This window comes from Aquarana catesbeiana, linkage group LG12, assembly GCF_042186555.1.
Source record: "Aquarana catesbeiana isolate 2022-GZ linkage group LG12, ASM4218655v1, whole genome shotgun sequence".
In the NCBI taxonomy this organism is placed as follows: Eukaryota; Metazoa; Chordata; class Amphibia; order Anura; family Ranidae; genus Aquarana; species Aquarana catesbeiana.
The window spans coordinates 173417749-173436136 of NC_133335.1; the positions used below are offsets into that span (position 1 = coordinate 173417749).

The following is an 18388-nucleotide window of genomic DNA, read 5'->3' on the forward strand; positions in this document are numbered from 1 at the left end:
GGGGACCCCACGCCGATTTTTCGGCGTAGGGGGGTTCCCCTTAAGATCCATACCAGACCTAAGGGCCTGGTATGCCCCTGGGGGGGAACCCACGCCCGTTTTTTCATTTAAAATTTGGCGCGGCGCTCCCCTTCATGATTCATACCAGACGGCTGTCAGCACTGCCTGTCGCTCATCGCGAAAGGAAAAAAATGTTTTCCTTTCCCGATCAGCGAGCCAGGCTTGTGCTTACAAAGTCGTATTGAAATCGTGTCTATATTATTCAGGTACGATTTGCATGCTACTTGAGGGTTTAACATTGAGGTCTATGGAGTACAACTCGCATAGAAGTTGGACCAAAGTAGTGCAGGGACTACTTTCAAGTCGGCACAACTTAAAGTCGTGCCAATATGAATGGTAGTCATTGAAAGTCATGGAGAATGACTTGTCATACGATTTTGCAGTACAAAATCGTGGGACAAGTCGTATAAGTGTGAAAGGGGCCTAAGGCTTACCTGTAGGTACGGTAAATATCTCCTAAACCTGCACAGTTTAAGAGATATTTACCATATACGGATGCGCACCGAAGAAACGGCTCGCTCGTTCCGTTTCTTCAGCAGTGTGCTGCGGCCGGCGGATCGCGCGTGCATGTGACGTCATCGCGGCTCCAGCCAATCACAGCGCCGGAGCCCACAAACAACTCCGGGAGACATGTTGCCGGTCACAGCGGTGTGCGGGGCCGCTGCAACAGCTTTGATCTAAGGTAAGTATTTCATAATGAGCTAAATATGCCTTCGTCTTACAAGGGTTTTTTTTTTTTTATTCCTGTGTTTACAACCACTTTAAAGCACTATAACAAAATGGGGCGAACATTTTATTCCAAAGAACTTTTGTACGATTTTCGTACAATGTGTACACAACTTTCGACAGCCGAATGTGAATGTTCGTGCGAAAATTCCTGAAGGGACAAATTCCAAAATTTTTCTCGCATGTGAACAGAATGAACTATTTTTGTTTAATGTGTACCGTTTTCGTACAGGAAAAATCAGAAAAGAAAGACTGCGCACGATCAGAAACAATAAACAACAAAATAAAAAAGCCTTTGTCATATGAGAATTTTCGTTTTGCTGTGACACAACGAGGAAAATCTAATGATTGTTTGACTGATTTTCTTATAGTGTGGATGTACCCCACGTAAAACCCTGTGTTGGAGCCACGTTTTTAGCAGCCCTCAACCGCTCGCCCTTTTGCTGCCGAGGCAGCAGCCAGGGCTGCACACAGACCGCGTTGGAACTTTTGCTTCATGGATGGAATTATACCTCTTGTTGCGTTTGGCGGGTGGTACTACCTGCCAAGTATGACCCATTCAAGTGAATGGGGCTTTGCTGCAACACAGTTGTCTGCATTTAGGGGGTTAAAACAGGCAGTGAGGGGGTGATATAACACCTCCTCACCGCCTGTCTATTGCTGTCTGAAGAGTGATTCAAGCGTAGTTTGAGCTTCAAACAGCAAAGCAAGTGTAAACAAGGCCTAGGAAACTATTTATTAAAAAACAAGGCCCATAGGTAGTGGATGTGTATGGATTACCTCTGGAGAATAGAGATACCGTTTAGACCAGGGGCGCCCAACCAGTGGCCCGTGGAGCCCTCTGATGTGGCCCGCGAGTTCCTGTTCTGGGATGGCAGGTCGGCAAGCCCAGAACGCGGGTTGCCGACCCTCTATCCCAGAGCATCAGTGTTGTTAATGAAGCCAGCGGTAGAGGAAGCCAGCGGCTGTGGAGCAGAGTTGCTTCCTGTATAGCACTGACTCCTGTCACAGGCGGAGTGATACCAAATGCATTCTGCCTGGGACAGCAACAGCCGGTGATACCTGAATGGATGACAGTTATTAAAGATAAATTTATTACTAAAATCACAGTGTGTATACATGGGCATATCTGTTTTGCAGCGGTTACTGGGCTGCTTTCAAACTGATCCACAGGTGCAGCGCAGTGTCCTTGCGGATTACCTACACTGAGCCATAGACTTCTCTTATTACCTGCAGGTTTGGTACGTTTTTAGAAAGTGCACCACATGTGCAGGATATAATAGAAGTCTATGGCAAAGTGCAGCTAATCCACAGGATAGCAACAGGTGCGCTGCGCCACACCCCCAGTGTGGGTAAACCGCAGCGCCTCAGTGTGAAAGCAGCCTTAGGCCCCTTTCTCATGATTAGTCTGACCCAATCGGACCCTCCATTCACCTCTATGGAGTGGCAGATGTAGACTTGTGTCTGTTTACACCAATGTTTCTCAATTCCAGTCCTCAAGGCGCACCAACAGGTTATGTTTTCAGGATTTCCCTCAGATGAAACGGCTGTGGTAATTACTAAGGCAGTGAAACTGATCAAATCACCTGTGCCAAATAATGGAAAGCCTCAAAACATGACTTGTTGGTGCGCCTCGAGGACTGGAATTGAGAAACACTGGTTTACACCCACCTACCTCCAATCCGATGTTCTAAGAAAACAGAAGGGGATATGTCCCCTTCCGTCTGGTTGTATCGGATCCCATAGAGTAGAGCGGGCTGTGTCCATTGCACACGGACCTGTCATCTGCCCGCTCCACTCATTGTGGACTGCGACTAGTTACCAAGTTGCTTAAGTGGCCCTCACTCTTCAAAAGGTTGGGCAGCCCTGGTTTTGACCCTTCACACTGAAGCGTTTTAGTGCTAGAAATAGCTTCTAAATAGCGCCTGAAACCCCCCCCATTCAATTCAGTGTGTCTTTTCACACTCGGGCGGTGAGCTTGTGGGACATTAGGAAAAGTCCTGCAAGCAGCATCTTTGGGGCAGTTTTGGAGTGCTGTATACACCACTCCCAAAGTGCCTGAAAAGTTATTATTATACATGATTTATATAGCGCCAACAGTTTACGCAGCGCTTTACAATGTATAGGAGGGACAACACAATTACAGTACAGTTCAATACAGAAGGGACAGGAGGGCCCTGCTCGTAGAGCTTACATTCTAAAGGGAGGGGTTGGTGGTACAAAAGGTAATAGCTGCAGAGAATGATTTAATGGGGGGTGGCTCGGGGACAGTTGTTATGTGGGTGTGGGATAGGCTTCCCTGAATAAATGAGTTTTCAGGGATCTCCTAAAGTTGGTCAGGGTAGCTGATCGGACATACTGGGGCAGGGAGTTCCAGAGGATGGGAGAGGCTCTGGAGAAGTCCTGAAGGCGAGCATGAGAGGAGGTAACACAGGAGCTAGAGAGCAGGAGGTCCTGGGAGGAGCGGAGGGGACGATTTGGGCGATATCTGCAGATAAGGTTGGTGATGTAGATGGGGGCGATGTTGTGAATGGCCTTGTATGTTATGGTTAGCATTCTGAATTTTACACGGTGGGGTAGGGGAAGCCAGTGAAGGGATTGGCAGAGAGGAGCAGCAGTCATGGATCGGTTAGTGAGGTGTATGAGTCTAGCAGCAGAATTCACAATAGACTGAAGAGGGGACAGCCTGCTTAACCACTTCCCGCCCGCCCTATAGCGGATTGACGTCCGGGAAGTGGTTCCGTTATCCTGACTGGGCGTCCTATGACGTCCAGCAGGATAACATGCCGCAGCGCGCCCCCGGGGGCGCGCATCGCGGTGATCGGTGGAGCAGTGTGTCAGCCTGACACACCACTACACCGATCTTGGTAAAGAGCCTCCGGCGGAGGCTCTTTACCACGTGATCAGCCGTGTCCAATCACGGCTGATCACGCTGTCAATGGGAAGAGCCGTTGATCGGCTTTTCCTCACTCGTGTCTGACAGACGCGAGTAGAGGAGAGACGATCGGCGGTTCTCCTGACAGGGGGGTCTGCGCTGATTGTTTATCAGCGCAGCCCCCCCTTAAATCACCACACTGGACCACCAGGGATCGCTACTAGGACCACCATGGAAGGGGCAACATGTGGATGGCCAGGTATGTACCCCATGGCCATCCACATGTGCCCAATCTGTGCCAATCAGTGCCCACAAATGGGCACTGATTGGCACCATTATGTTCCAGCAATGCCCCCAGTATGTTTTATGAGTGCCACCTGTCATTGCCCATCAGTGCCCACCTAACAGTGCCACACACCAATGCCACCTACGAGTGCTCATCAGTGCCGCCTATGAGTGCCCATCGGTGCCACCTATGAGTGCCCATCGGTGCCGCATATCAGTGCCACCTATCAGTGCCCATCATCAGTGCCAACTCATCAGTGCCACCTCATTGGTGCCACCTCATCGGTGCCCATCAGTGCCGCCGTATCAGTGCCCGTCAGTGCAGCCATATCAGTGCCCATCATTGAAGGAGAAAACGTACTTATTTACAAAAAATTTTAACAGAAACAAAGAAAAACTTTTTTTTTTTTTTTTTCGAAATTTTCGGTCTTTTTTTATTTGTTGCGCAAAAAATAAAAACCGCAGAGGTGATCAAATACCACCAAAAGAAAGCTCTATTTGTGGGAACAAAATGATAAAAAATTTGTTTGGGTACAGCGTAGCATGACCGCGCAATTGTCATTCAAATTGCGACAGCGCTGAAAGCCTGGTATTGAAGTGGTTAAGGGTAGTCAAGGCGGGAAATAATCAAAAGTGATTCGGAAGTGACGCAACACAGACATTTTCAATCCCTTCTTTGGGGATAAAAGCGCCCCGCTAGCGCCCAAAAAAACAATGCTTTAGTGCTAATGGCCGATGCCTGCAGTGTTAAAAGGGGTCTTAGTGTCACTTTATTTATACTGATTACAATTCTGTTTTTTATACATCTTCCTGGTATTCGGTTTTAACACTTCATCTTTTAGTGATTTTTCTGCAGCCTTTGACAAGTTTATTTCAGTATTGCCCGTGTGCACCATGACACCCTCAGCCCTCTCTAGCACATAGCCACCTCTATGGCGGGATTTTCAACACCGGAACAACACCGTCCGCCATCTTATCTGGGGGAGGCAGTCATTTGGGCGCCAATGACGTTACCAACCAATGAGACGCCGGCACACGCTCACCTCCGAAGCCGTGATTGGCTGTAACGAGGGGCGGGAAGTCTATTCTTCCAGCCGCCGCCATTTTATGTGGCAAAGAGGCGGTAATAAGGAAGTGCGGTCGGAGGGGTTCGGCCTCCCTCACGTTATATTTGAGTGAAGTCCGCACAAGGCGGAACGCTGTTTCTTCGCGGCGCTCCCGAGCCTCAGCCACCGTGCCGTTTCCCGGCAGCCTAGCCGCTATGAGTTACGGGCGGCCTCCGCCGGACGTTGAAGATATGACGTCCCTTAAAGTAGACAACCTGACTTACCGGACCACCCCGGAGACCCTGCGACGAGTGTTCGAGAAGTACGGCCGTGTGGGCGATGTGTATATCCCCCGAGACCGCTACACCAAGGAGAGCCGAGGCTTCGCTTTCGTGCGCTTCCATGACAAGAGGGACGCCGAGGATGCGATGGACGCCATGGATGGGGCCGTGCTGGACGGCCGGGAGCTCCGGGTGCAGATGGCGAGGTATGGTCGACCTCCAGATTCTCTCCATGGACGCCGGGGACCCCCGCCCAGAAGGTACGGGGACTACGGGCGCCGGAGCAGGAGGTGAGTGCTGGGTGGATAGATAGGGAAGGGGCGCAGCGCCACCTATGGAAAGGGCTGAGGTAGTGCGGAGGCCTGGGCTTTGTACTTCATCCATCTGCGGCCCATGTGAGCCAAGATGGCGCCGACCGCCAGCAATCCAATGTGCTCTGTCCCCTATGGGGCTCCCATTGTGTGCTATGCAGGCAGTCCCCACTTGTATCCCAGAGTCTGGAGGTACGTTCTGGCCCTAGAGGAGATCACTACTTTGCATGCACATTAATGTATGAAGACGAGGCAACTACAGGCATACCCCATTTTTAAGTGCACAATGGGGTTTATTTACTAAAGCTGGAAAGTGAAAAATCAGGCTCACTTCTGCATAGAAACCAATGAGCTTCCAGGTTTTATTACCAAAGATTAATTGAACAAGCTGGAGTTAGCTCATTGGTTTCTATGCAGAAGTGAGTCTGATTCTGCACTTTCCAGCTTTAGTAAATAAACCCCATTGTGTATTACAAGTGGGGTATGCCTGTAATGAGCAGAAGCACAGCAGCGTGCATCTCTTTTTTGCAGGCTTATTATTAAGGATTTATATAGCGCCAACAGTTTGTGCAGCGCTTTACAACATGAGGGCAGACCGTACACTTACAATACAGGAGAGATCAGAGGGCCCCGCTCCTTAGAGCTTACAATCTAGAAGATGGTGGAGTCATTGTTAGTGGCACCCCAGCGCTCCTCTCCTTGCAATGTAGTAACGATTAAAATACTTTATTGAATTTTATTGCAAATAACAATTTAATACTAATTTTGTTTTAATTTATTTTTTTTAAGATGTTACACCCAGTAAATAACAAGCTACACTGCAAAATTGTGCACGCTTGTGCAACGGTGACAAAGGGTGTTTTACTATCTAGATCAGTGGTCATCAGCCCTGTACTCAGGCCCCACTGACAGGCCAGGTTTGCAAGATAACAAATACATCACAGGTGATCTCATTTTCTGCTCAGTGATTGCAGTATTCTAGTCTACATCACCCCTAGGTAATACATAAAACCTGGCCTGTTAGTGGGCCCTGAGGACAGGGTTGATGACTATTGCTCTAGGTGACTCTTTAAGGGCCAGTACACACCATAGAAACGCAGTCCGGATGCTTTTCTCAATGCGTTCCACTTTTCTTTTTTTCTTAACTTTAAAAAAACACGAGTTTCAGTGCATTTGTCATGTGTTTTACAGCATTCCAGTACAGGAAAAATGTAGGTTTTTTTTTTTTTTTTTTTTTTTTTTTTTCCTGGAAAGCACGGGTGTAAACTATGCCACTGAAAACCATATAACCTCTCCATGTGTTTTTTGATGCTACTTTGAAGTCGTACCTGAAATCGCCAAAAGTAGTGCAGGAACTACTTTTGCAAAACCAGTTTGGCACCGCAAAATCGGTGTCGCACTGATTGGAACAGTGCCATTGCTACCAATAGGCTGCGATTTGATCTCAAATTGCTCCAATGTGAACCTAGGCTAATAGCTTTTACAGGTTATCACTTTAAATTAAGAGGTCTGGTGCTATAATTGTGGCCCATAAACTGATGGTCGCAGAGATACTTCACAAGTGTGGGACGATCACTGTTTGCGTTTGTTATTACTGTCCCAGGGAATGTACAAATCCTTGAGACAGGTACCTTTTATGGAGGGATCTGAGGTCTGTAAGACCCTAAATTCCTCAGCACTTAAAGCATTCAAAACACCAAGATTGTTGTGATCAAATGTTTTTGTGCTCTGGTTCACCCGAAACTAATGTGATGTCTTTCCTTTCGGGTTACTATATTATAGAGCCAAGCAAAGCAGATTGGGTGTTCAGAGTGGTTAAAACATGGAGCAGCTAATGCTGCACAACATGAAGCAGCTAATGCTGCACTAGATACAGCCACTCATTGATGTACAAGTCATACAGAGGAAGGGGTTAATGTACAGGTCATAGTGGTGGGCGGGTGGGTCTATATACAGAGGAAGTATAGAGATAAATGCTGTACCTTCATTCATTCTTTTATATTACTTCCTATATTGAGAGGTGGCGCACGTTATCAGATGTGAACACCTAGTGTTTACAGTTGTGATTGGATATCACAAGGTACAGAGTAGCTCCGATCAGCTCTGTACACTGTGCTTGTGCCCTGATCATCCGGTTGACAGGCATACACAATTCCACTGGCTGCCTGTGTTTTCTGAAGTGCTATTTTTAATTATTATCCCAGGAATACAAGTCTACCACAAATACTACAGTAGAGATGGTTACAGCATATCTAAAGTAATTTATTTTTTGTTTGGGTTTTTGGATATAGTAGGAAAGGATTCAAATTTTTGTAAGTTTCTTTTGTCCTTTGTCTCAGGGAAATTTCCCTTCACTCTCTGACCTGAAGACATAACTGGAAGTAAGAGGGTATCTTTCCAATATGAGGGAAATCCCATCTTGGTTGTAATGAGAACAAGTGTCCTCATTGGAGAATTTTCCCCTCTATTCCTGTTCTGGTGGCAGCTCAAAATTTAGGTTTTGGTCTCCTTTTCATTCCCTGACATTGGGAGAGTGTAAATCTCCCTAAGGAGGACACCGCACTGTACTCGTTTTCCTCCAGAGCATAGTAAATATGGTAAAACTCTGCAGATTTCCATCATCCAATCATGTACAAACACTTTTTTTTTATTTCCTTGCACCTGCTTGGGATTTCTTTACAAAGTAAAGCTTTTAACCTGTTCACTAAACTCTGGAGAAAATAAGTGACACTGCACTTGCAAAGTGCAGTCTTTTGCCTTTAGTAAATCCATGCCTGTGTGTGACTGAGTTCTGGGTGCAGCTAATCAACCAATTTGTATGTAGCTGTAAGAGTGCAGCTGGGTACAGAGATGGTGTTTCTATCTTCTCCTGGCTGTTAATGTAAATGGGGGGGGGGGGGTGCTAAAAAGATCCAAAAAGCTAATAACTGGTATGCTTTAGTATATTACATCTTTTTTTGGGGGGGGGGGGTAGATATGCTGTACTGCTTAAAAAGGCACATTTATAAAGCACAGGGATAGGATTTTACAAATCTAGTATTGCTACCAGACTGCAAAGCAAGAAAGCTCTATTGATTTTAATGAATGGGAAACAAGTATTGGCAGAGAACCTAATCACATGACTTTTCAAAGTCATGCCTTCATCCCAGAGTTCTTTCTGCAGCATTATGCAAAGGACAATGCAGGGCTTCATATGGCCATTGCCTGCACACACTTTTCTCTACTGGCTAGGCAATGGTAAATGCATTTTATTGACTTGTAAAATGCAGTCATAGTGTGGAGCAAAAACCGGTGTTCACTGGAGAGCAGATAAATATTACAAATGAGCCTCCATCTACTGTGTGACCACCTGACATTTCTGAAACAACCCATTCAGTTTAAAATAGAAATGAAAGGGGGGAAAAAAGTGTGCGTGTATATAAAATTGTAAACGCTTTAAGTGATCATATGACCTTTGTACTCGGCTGCATAAAGGGCATGGAGAGGTGGGGGTGGAGACTGCAGGGGGACAGGCAGGCTGTGTACTCGAGTAGAATGCAGCCACACTGGAATGGATGTGCTTGTATGCCTGGTGTCATTTTGAAATAGTTGTGAGTTACATACACTGTAAAGCATGATATACAGAGGTCGTTTTTTTTTTTTTGCCCTGTAGGCTTAATGAAAAACTGAGGTGCGCTGTACTCGCTATGTAACATTAGTACAGCAATTTCCCAGCAAAACTACTGTGTAGCACTTCATATTTGCAATGTTTATGCTAATGAAATGTTCATTTAAAGGCCCCAATCACTAGAATACAGGGTATGTGTGGAATGTAAAACATTGTTTTTAAGAAATACTTGTGGTTGGAAATTTGTCAGGATGCATGTGTATTTGAATCTTAAAGCAGAACTAAACCCAGATGTTTCCAAAAACAATTACATTTAAAGTCAAAGTGAAGTAGAATCTTATCTTAACTGTATTTAAACCTGCTCCCACCCCAACTCTAAGACCTATTCTAACTACCCTGTAAAGCAGTGGTTCTCAACTCCTGTCCTCACCCACTCCACACCCACTAACAGGTCATGTTTGCAAGATAACTGGGGGTGGGTGAGTGTCTTAAAGCAGGAACTTCCCCTTTTGGGTTAAGATCTGTCTTAAGCAGGCATATGTGGGATTGTCAAATTAGGATTCACATTAAGTTTTGCACTTACTGAATATAGTTTTGCTTTTCAGCCCAAGACGACGACGTTATAGCAGATCCAGAAGCAAGAGCCGATCCAGGTCACGCAGCCGGTCACGTTATAGCCGATCAAAGTCTCGTTCGCGCACCAGATCTCGCTCTAGTTCTAAACCCCGTTCTGTTCGGAGGTCCTCCTCTGTGTCCAGATCACGTTCTCGCTCCAGGTCTAGATCAAAGGTTTCTCCTCCACCAAAGACCTCCAAATCTAAATCAAAATCCAGATCCAGGTCCCGGTCCCCATCACCTCCAAAGTCTCCTGAAGAAGAGGGAGCAGTATCATCTTAGATTAAGGTAATGCTTTCCATAAGCAGGTGCCCAGGATGTAATTGAGGTGTTAAATACAGGTTGTTTATCCTAGTATATATAAAAAAAAAAAAAAAAACTTGTTCTTTTGCTCTTATTTCACCTGTTGCAGAGAAAGGTTTGTATATATTTTGATGCAGTTGAAATTGCTGGGGATTGTTTTTTTTATTTGTTTGGGGTGTCATTTGATGACTGTTTAAACCAGTATCTGCATTTTCCCCTCAAAGCTGCGGGCTCCAGTTGCTTAAGGAGTAGTGAGCTGTATTGCAGATATTAAGTGGTTTTTCCTGATCCTCCAGGGAGCAGTTTCTGTGGGCGTATAATGGAGCAGGTTTGTGTCTGTTGTTAAAGATGCACTATCCTGGATTCTGCCAGACTTGCTGCAAAATTTCTGTCTGCTACTTTCCATTCATTGGGGCCAAAATGAGCTTTCTTTAATTCTTGGGGGTCATTTATAAAGGGGCAAATGTGATCTTTCACATTTTAACTGTTTTGCCATTGGTATTTCCCAGTTTGCGTTCTACTATTCTAACTACTGATTTGGATATCTGTCCATTGGAAGCAAGGATTTGCCTAGATCAGAAGATTTGCACAGCCAGAAACATTTTTTTTATTAGGTTCATTGAGGTAATTTTTACCTCCTTTTCACTGGTTTATAAAGAATGGGAATGTTACCAATGGATTGGGGCATATTTAGGAAGCTGAATCTTCCTGGATTTGTCCAGACTTTTATAAATAGACCCCTAAGCAGCTAAAAGGATTATAGTACCATGTAGAAGTGCATAACACCTTATAGCCACAGCTACCTTCTTGGCCTATGCAGATTTTAACATACACTGCTATGTAGCACCACCATTAGGTTCTTGCCTACCGTTTTAAACTGATATAACACTTGTTAATCTTAGGACTACTTCTTTTCAAGGATAGTGTGTCTTTAGTACATTAACTGTTTGGTCTTTTCAGCTGTAACACAAGTCCCATTATAGCTGTCAATGCACATGCACAAATGTTCATATGAAGAAGTTATCACTGCATATAAACTCCTTTTGATTCACCACACTATAGATTGATCACATCCTGATGGTAAACACTTGCTCCCCCCCAAGTCAACATTAAGTGTCACTAAAAGATTTCCATCTCGTGTGTTGAGTTTGACTACTGTTAAATGGAATATTCATTGTCTTCTATTCTCTGTGCCACCAGTGTCAGCTGAAAGAATGCAACATGCTGGATACATCTAGGATGATCACTCAGTAGCTCAGCAGCCCCTGTGAATACCCACGGAGCAAGCAACAGCCTTCCGAAAAGGTGGTTATTTGTATTTTTCGTTTAAGTTTTATCAATTTCACTTGCGCCTTGTCTGGCAGACTTTATATGTGCCATTTTGTTCTTATTCAAATTCCTTGTAACTTGGTTAATAAAGGTCATTGTTTTGCTTTAAAAAAAAAAAAAAAGAACTTGTTTAATAAAGAGTATCTTTCAACTCCAGTGGGGGTTGGTAGATGGTATTGACAGTTTTACTGAACTGTAAATGCCTGTGCTTGGACATAAAGCATCAGTAATCATTTAATTCATTTTGAAATGTTTCCTGTACGTAAATGCATTTTAATAGATAATGCCTGAAAGCTATTGTATTTTGTATCAAATGCTGATGTAACAATGTTTGCAAGGGAGTATTTTTATTTGACCACAACTCTAATCTTTTCTCTTGTGTATTTTTTGTGCACTAGGCGCAGTTGTGTAGCAGTTGAGTAATGCTGGTTAGCTGTTAAGGTGGCGTGTTGCAGTGCAGAGTGCTTGGCTGTTTCCTGTTTTCTCCTGATTGCTCCTGTGTAACGCAGAAAACAAATGGCTGTCCAGTTTGTTAGAATTCCTGACAACTGCACGTCCTGTCGCCCGGGCCATGCATAAAATATTGGAGCATACAGTGAGCACCTCTGATGATGTACACCTTATTTTTCTGAAAATGGTAACTCCAAAAATTGTAATATCATGCAGGTGTTTTGTTTGTATCAATTTGAATATAACATGCTCTAACATTCTGTAATATAACCACTGTTTATGTAGTAAATAAACTTGTTTAAAAAAAGACTGACTTTATTTAAGGAATTGTATGCAACTGTTGAGTATTTGAGTACAATAATCACTTGGTAATATGTAGTTAACTATTGCCGGGAGTGTGATCATGCATGTTGCCTCTGGGATTTATTTAGTGTTCCACTGTATTGGCTTTATATAGGGATCTAGGAGAATTTTGTCTTGACTCAGGCCACCTAGAACCCTGTATGAAGCTACTATACACAGAAGATCTGCAGTGAGATGTAAACAAATCCTGGAGGCTTGCAGGCACACGACATAAGGTAAGTATCTGGTGGTGAGAGGGGTGGCAAAAGTGTACTTGTAATTCTTGGTGTGGGAAGTAAGGGTTCCTTTTTTAAAACTGGTAATTGTTTTTGAAGGCATCCTCTGTGCACATTTTGTAAAAGTTTTGCCATCTAAAAATCATGGTAGTTCTCTCTAGTGACTGAAAGGAAAAACTCCGCTTCCATAGCCATTGCTCTAGCTCCTGACTATGCTTGGTCAGTGAAAGAAGCTGCTCACTGAGGTGTAATGTCTGTGCTCTGCCCCCTTTGAAGGATGTTAGGCTGACAGTTTGCAATAGAACCAAGACTGGCTGAGGGGTGAAATAGGAAGCTGCTGGGTGGATTTGATTTAACCACTTCAATACCAGGCGGCACTGACGGGCACTGATATGGCGGCACTGACGGGCACTGATATGGCGGCACTGACGGGCGGCATGGATGGGCACTGATGGCACTGCTTGTTTGCAGTGATGCCCCTAAGGGTGGCATTGCTGGGCATCACTGCAACATATTGGTGCCAATCAGTGCCCATTTGTGGGCACTGATTGGCACACTGGGCACATGTGGATGGCCATGGGGTACATACCTGGCCATCCACATGTGGCGATCCCTGGTGGTCCAGTGTGGTGATCTGCGGGGGGGCTGCGCTGATAAACAATCAGCGCAGACCCCCCCGCCAGGAGAGCCGCCGATCGGCTCTCCTCTAATCGCGTCTGTCAGACGCGAGTGAGGAAGAGCCGATCAACGGCTCTTCCTATTGACAGCGTGATCAGCTGTGATTGGACACGGCTGATCACGTGGTAAAGAGCCTCCGCCGGAGGCTTTTTACCAAGATCAGTGCAGCGGTGTGTCAGACTGACACACCGATCGCCGCGATGCGCGCCCCCAGGGGCGCGCTGCGGCATGTTATCCTGCTGGACGTCATATGACGTCCAGTCAGGATAACAGAACCACTTACCGGACGTCAATCTGCTATAGGGCGGGTGGGAAGTGGTTAAATCGCTAGTAAAAGTGTGTGTTTTTTTTTTTTAGCAACTGTCATCTGTTCTGCAGCAGCTCCTCTGACCTGCTGATGACTCACTGACAGTCCCATTTACTTTAATGGGAGGGCTGGTGATGTGGTGGCAGCAGGTGAGTGGATGCCCGCTAACAGGTGCTGCCATGAAAGATCTGAAATGACAGGTGCTCTTTAAATGTAAGGAATCATTCTTGCTTGTAGTTAGGAAACCTTCATTTTTGTTTTTAAATAAAGATTCTTTTTAGAATAATAAGTGTTAGCAAAACGATGATATCGGAACTGATTCAATCATAGTTTGTAGTGTACTTAGATTTGCAAAACAATGGGATAAAGGAATATTCCTGAACCTTGGGTGTATGTATATTTTGGTTACTGTGAAATTGTGTGAACGCATCAATGCAGTGCAATCTCAGCTTGCAGAGCTTTGGATTCATTGAATGAGTTTACCAAAATGTAAATATTGCAGAATATACAGCCTCATGCTACATAACTAAGCTCCATTTCATGCTGAATAAACTAAATTATTAATCTATCTTAAATAGAAAACTCTAGATAAATTTTTACTCAAAGAATTTGATTAAAAGACTTGAGCAATTTTATTTTTTTTTTATCATTGACAGCTCCACATGGTGGATAAATCAATGTTCACCATGTAAGAATAGGTTCCTATAGGACTTCTGTTCTTTGCCTATAAAGGTATAACTTCCAATCTATTGTGTTAGACTGGCAAAAAGCCACAATATATAATGTTCAAGGAATGAATGTTTTGTGCAACACCTTTACACAACTACAGTTGAATTTTCTTCTAGTTAAAACTCTTCAAAGCAAGCCTGTGTGTAAGGAAACAAAGAGTCAGATGGTACCCCTGTGAGCCAGGTTTAGGAATGCCGGTAGGGGCCTCAGAGCTACTCATAGGTCGTCCCCACGGCATTGTGCAGCAGGTCTGGGTATATCCGATTTCTGCTTGGGTTTCCTCCTGTCTTTCCCTTTCCCTGTGTGTAGGGGGTGACATTTTTCTGTAGTCCAAATCTTGTAAGACACCAAGGGGAGGTCTTGGCACACTCCAAGTCTCGCTCTGAAGCCAGAACTTCCAGTCCGAGCAGGAAGTGGGGTTAAAGCGTGGAGGAGCAGCTGCGGAGGCTGAAGCACTCCTGTCTCGCCAGGGGTCAACAAGCTGAAAGTCTGTCAGGACCCACCCTCATGGAGATGGAGGATGCAAATGCAGCACAGGTGGCTGCAGGCAAGAGCAACTCCTGGGCCGGGTAAGTGCTACTTACCTACTATGGGGGGGGTGACCCGAGGCTAAGCCCTTAGTTATCCCTGGTAAACCCCCATGCTCACCTCTGGGGATGGGGGCCTGCAGCCATGATAGAGGGGGCAGGAAGAGTGACTGTTTTTTCCTCTTCTCTTGCGGAGCTCGGGAGGTCTCTGATAAACCACCTTCCACATCTGCTAGCACTTGTGATAGTAAAAAGTGCTGTAATTGCGGGGAAGGAGTCTCTCACACCAAGCCATTTTGTTATTGGTTTATTAACAAACTGGGAAAAGGGCCTCAGGATTGATGAAATATTTGCTTAAATCTGTTAAAGAAGAAATGTTGGTCACTATTCAATCTTTCCACACCTATGTACCCATACCTCAGGTGGTAGATTCAGAGGAACTCTCCCCTAAGGAGGGCCCTCTCAGGACAGTTTTATTGTCCAAACCAGGACCAAGTGTGTCTTATCCACTCTCAGGGACCTCCAAGCCCCCCCTGCTCAAGCTTTGATCAACATCCCACTTACTGACTAGTTGTCAAAGTTTGAAACCTTACACTTGCTCTCCAAGCACTTGTACTGTAACTCTCAGAAGAACTGGTGGGGTGCTTGAACCATCACTTTCCATTTAAATGGGTGCAATCTGCCATTACCTTTCTGGGAAAGCAAATCCCCCACAGAGCTCTCCCTTTTGGAAGACTGCTACTTGGGCCAAAACTACGATTACCTGGTTCAGTAGATATAATGTGCTAAAGATAAATGTTTTACCTACTACAAACCTTACCAGTTAACATTCCCCAACACTTGCTGAAGATTATTCAATCAGAATTTATATGGGTAGGCAACTTACATAATATCTCCAAAGATATTCTATTACTACCCAAATCTAAAGGTGGAATTGGTTTTTCAGATCTGGTTCTCTTGTATGCTGATAATTGATTGGTGCTGCAATAGATAGACCAAGCTCTGGGTATCCTTGGGGCACAACTACTTGGCCCCCTCCCTGTTCAGGCACACCATGGACGGTGAGAGATGTCAACCAACCACTCAAAAATCCCCCTACTAATTGCCCTGGGAACATTTGCTAGAATCTCATTAAAATGGAATACCCCGCCATTCCTTCCCCTATCATTGGATATACTGAGCCAGAATGATCAGGTTTTCCAGTCCTGGATGCTACAAAGTAAGTTCTGAGCAAATAACTTTTCTCCAAAACAGAATGGTGGATCTCATGCAGAGATTCTTGACCTGGGCTTCTGTGTGCTACTCACATTTCCTAGGCTCCCTTCTGGATCCTAAGGCCTTCTATAGAGCTTTGTCCTGTTTTTTCGAGGAGATTTGCGCCCAATAAACACCTTAAGAGGGCATCCTATCAGACATTGTTTGCTTCTATCTAACCTCTAACTATGGCCATCCTTTCTACAAAAATAGCAGAAGGATTTGAACACTTGATTTGTAGAATTGAAGGAACACAATACTTTTTTCATAAAGCTTCCAGTAAATATCAAGAACTAAACTACAAACTCCTGACAAGAGGGTATAGGAGCCCCTTTGGTCTTAGCTCGCATGTAACTGAATGTAGATGACAAATGCTGGAGATGCAGCTATGCCAAAGGCACCATCCTACATCTTTGGAAATGCCCTGAACTGGATACATTATGGTCTCACATCAATCAAATTATCTTTCAATTTACAGACGTTCTTGCAAACAACCCCACAGCTTGCTTTTTATACCTCATGCCAATCCCAAAATCTGGATACACAAAATCCTGACTGACACACCACAATAACAGCAAAAACCCGCATTCCCTGTAATTGCAAACAACCCAATCCCCACCTATAGCTCAAAGGTATTTTAAGAATAACATTGTGGTATTGGAGGATTGGATTGCCGCCCTCAAAAGCAAGACAAAAACTTTTCTGAAAACTTGCTTTTATTGGATGCATTCAAAATTTTCTGCGGATTTCACAAATGCCATCCACAAAAGGGCATTAATTTCACCTTTCCACGCACAAAACAGGTAATAGGAGTAATGCCCAGTAGCCCCCTCCCCGAGCATTAAAAGCATTGTATACTTTCAAATGTTTTTGCTGTTTTAACAAGGTATTTGTGTAGTTCTATTCCCTGTGCTGTTCGCTTTGCCTTGTAATGATGGGCTCACATATTGTGGCTGCAGTTTGTAGTGTCATGGCTGATCAATTGCTATGTCCATTCATTAACCGCTTCCGGACCATCCCACGTACATTTACTGCGGCAGGACGGCCCAGGTATGCAAAATCACGTAAAATCACGTGATTTTGTGCACACCGCTTAGGGGGCGCGTGCTGCTCCCGCTGTGATTGGACACAGTGGGAGCCAATCAGCGGGTCCGGCAGCCAAGATCTGCCAGTCATTCTGTGGAGAGACGGATCAGCGCGGTGTGCTGATGTAAACAAAGCACACCGCTGATCTGTCAAGGAGGAAAAGTGAGAGATCGTGTTTCAGCTAAGTTGAATCAAGATCTCTCTTTTCCTCCAGTTTAACACTTCCCCCTACAGTTAGAAACGCCTCCCAGGGAACACATTTAACCACTTGATCGCCCCCTAGTGTTAACCCCTTCCTTGCCAGTGCTATATATACAGTGATCAGTGCATTTTTATAGCACTGATCACTGTATTGGTGTCACTGGTCACAAAAAAGTGTCACTTAGGGTCAGATTTGTCCACTGCATTGACGCAGTCCCACTAAAAATAACAGATTGCCGCCATTACTAGTAAAAAAAAATAAAAGTCCCTAACTTTATCCTGTAGTTTGTAGATGATATAACTTTTGCACAAACCAATCAATATACGCTTATGGGGATTTTTTTTTACCAAAAATATGTAGCAGAATGCATATTGGCCATAATTGATGAAGACATTTTTTTTTTTTTTTTAATATGTATTATAGCAGAAAGTAAAAAATATTGTTTTATGTTTTTCAAAATTGTCTATTTTTTTTGTTTATAGCGCAAAAAATAAAAACTGCAGAGGTGTTCAAATACCACCAAAAGAAAGCTCTATTTGTGGGAAAAAAGTACATCAATTTTATTTGGGTACAACGTCGCACAACCGCGCAATTGTCAGTTAAAGCGATGCAGTGCTGTATCGCAAAAAATTACCTGGTCAGGAAGTGGGTAAAACCTCCCTGGGCTGAAATGGTTAAACCACCTGCCTTGTCCCTATTCACCAGAGGGACAAGCAACTTGTTCTGGGTCATATGTATGGCTAGCCTTTTCTCTGTGTTGCATCACAGATGTTTTAGGAAACACTTCTCTTCCAACATGGTAAGGTCTGTTAATTGTTCTCACCAGATTGAGACCCAGGAATTGTTGGTCCTTAGACTGCAGACAGAGCTCATCCATTAATCTGTGCAGTGCCGTGCCTCATGTTTCAAATAAACACATTTCTGACACGGGAATTTGCAGATTTACCTTGCTATAGGCTGTGGGTACAGGGCAACAAATGGCACCATGAAACTACATATCAAAACACAGGGTGCAGGTAGGGAAGGTTTATAGTGTCTTCAAATTCCATCAATGTAGGGGATCTCCAATTAGGAAGGACCACCCCTCCCCTTCTGCCGGTTGCAGCCTTTCTACCACTGGATCATGATTTAGACCCACC

The 18388-nt window shown here is 44.5% G+C and overlaps 1 protein-coding gene across 3 annotated transcripts; it reads left to right on the plus strand.

Annotated features, from left to right (window-relative positions):
• The first annotated feature begins 5041 nt into the window (after positions 1–5041).
• SRSF2 (serine and arginine rich splicing factor 2) lies at positions 5042–12195 on the plus strand. 3 transcript variants are annotated; one of them, XR_012236752.1, is made up of 4 exons: positions 5044–5563; positions 9797–10094; positions 11310–11414; positions 11837–12195. XR_012236752.1 is itself a non-coding variant. In XM_073606215.1 (3 exons), the coding sequence occupies exons 1-2, from the start codon at positions 5208–5210 to the stop codon at positions 10086–10088; spliced, it is 618 nt and encodes a 205-aa protein (XP_073462316.1). In that variant the 5' UTR covers positions 5042–5207; the 3' UTR covers positions 10089–10094; positions 11310–12195. The 3 variants fall into 3 exon arrangements, 2 of the variants coding, with proteins under 2 accessions (XP_073462316.1, XP_073462315.1); XM_073606215.1 differs by having other exon boundaries at positions 5042–5533; positions 11310–12195; XM_073606214.1 differs by having other exon boundaries at positions 11310–12195.
• Positions 12196–18388: the final 6193 nt, after the last annotated feature.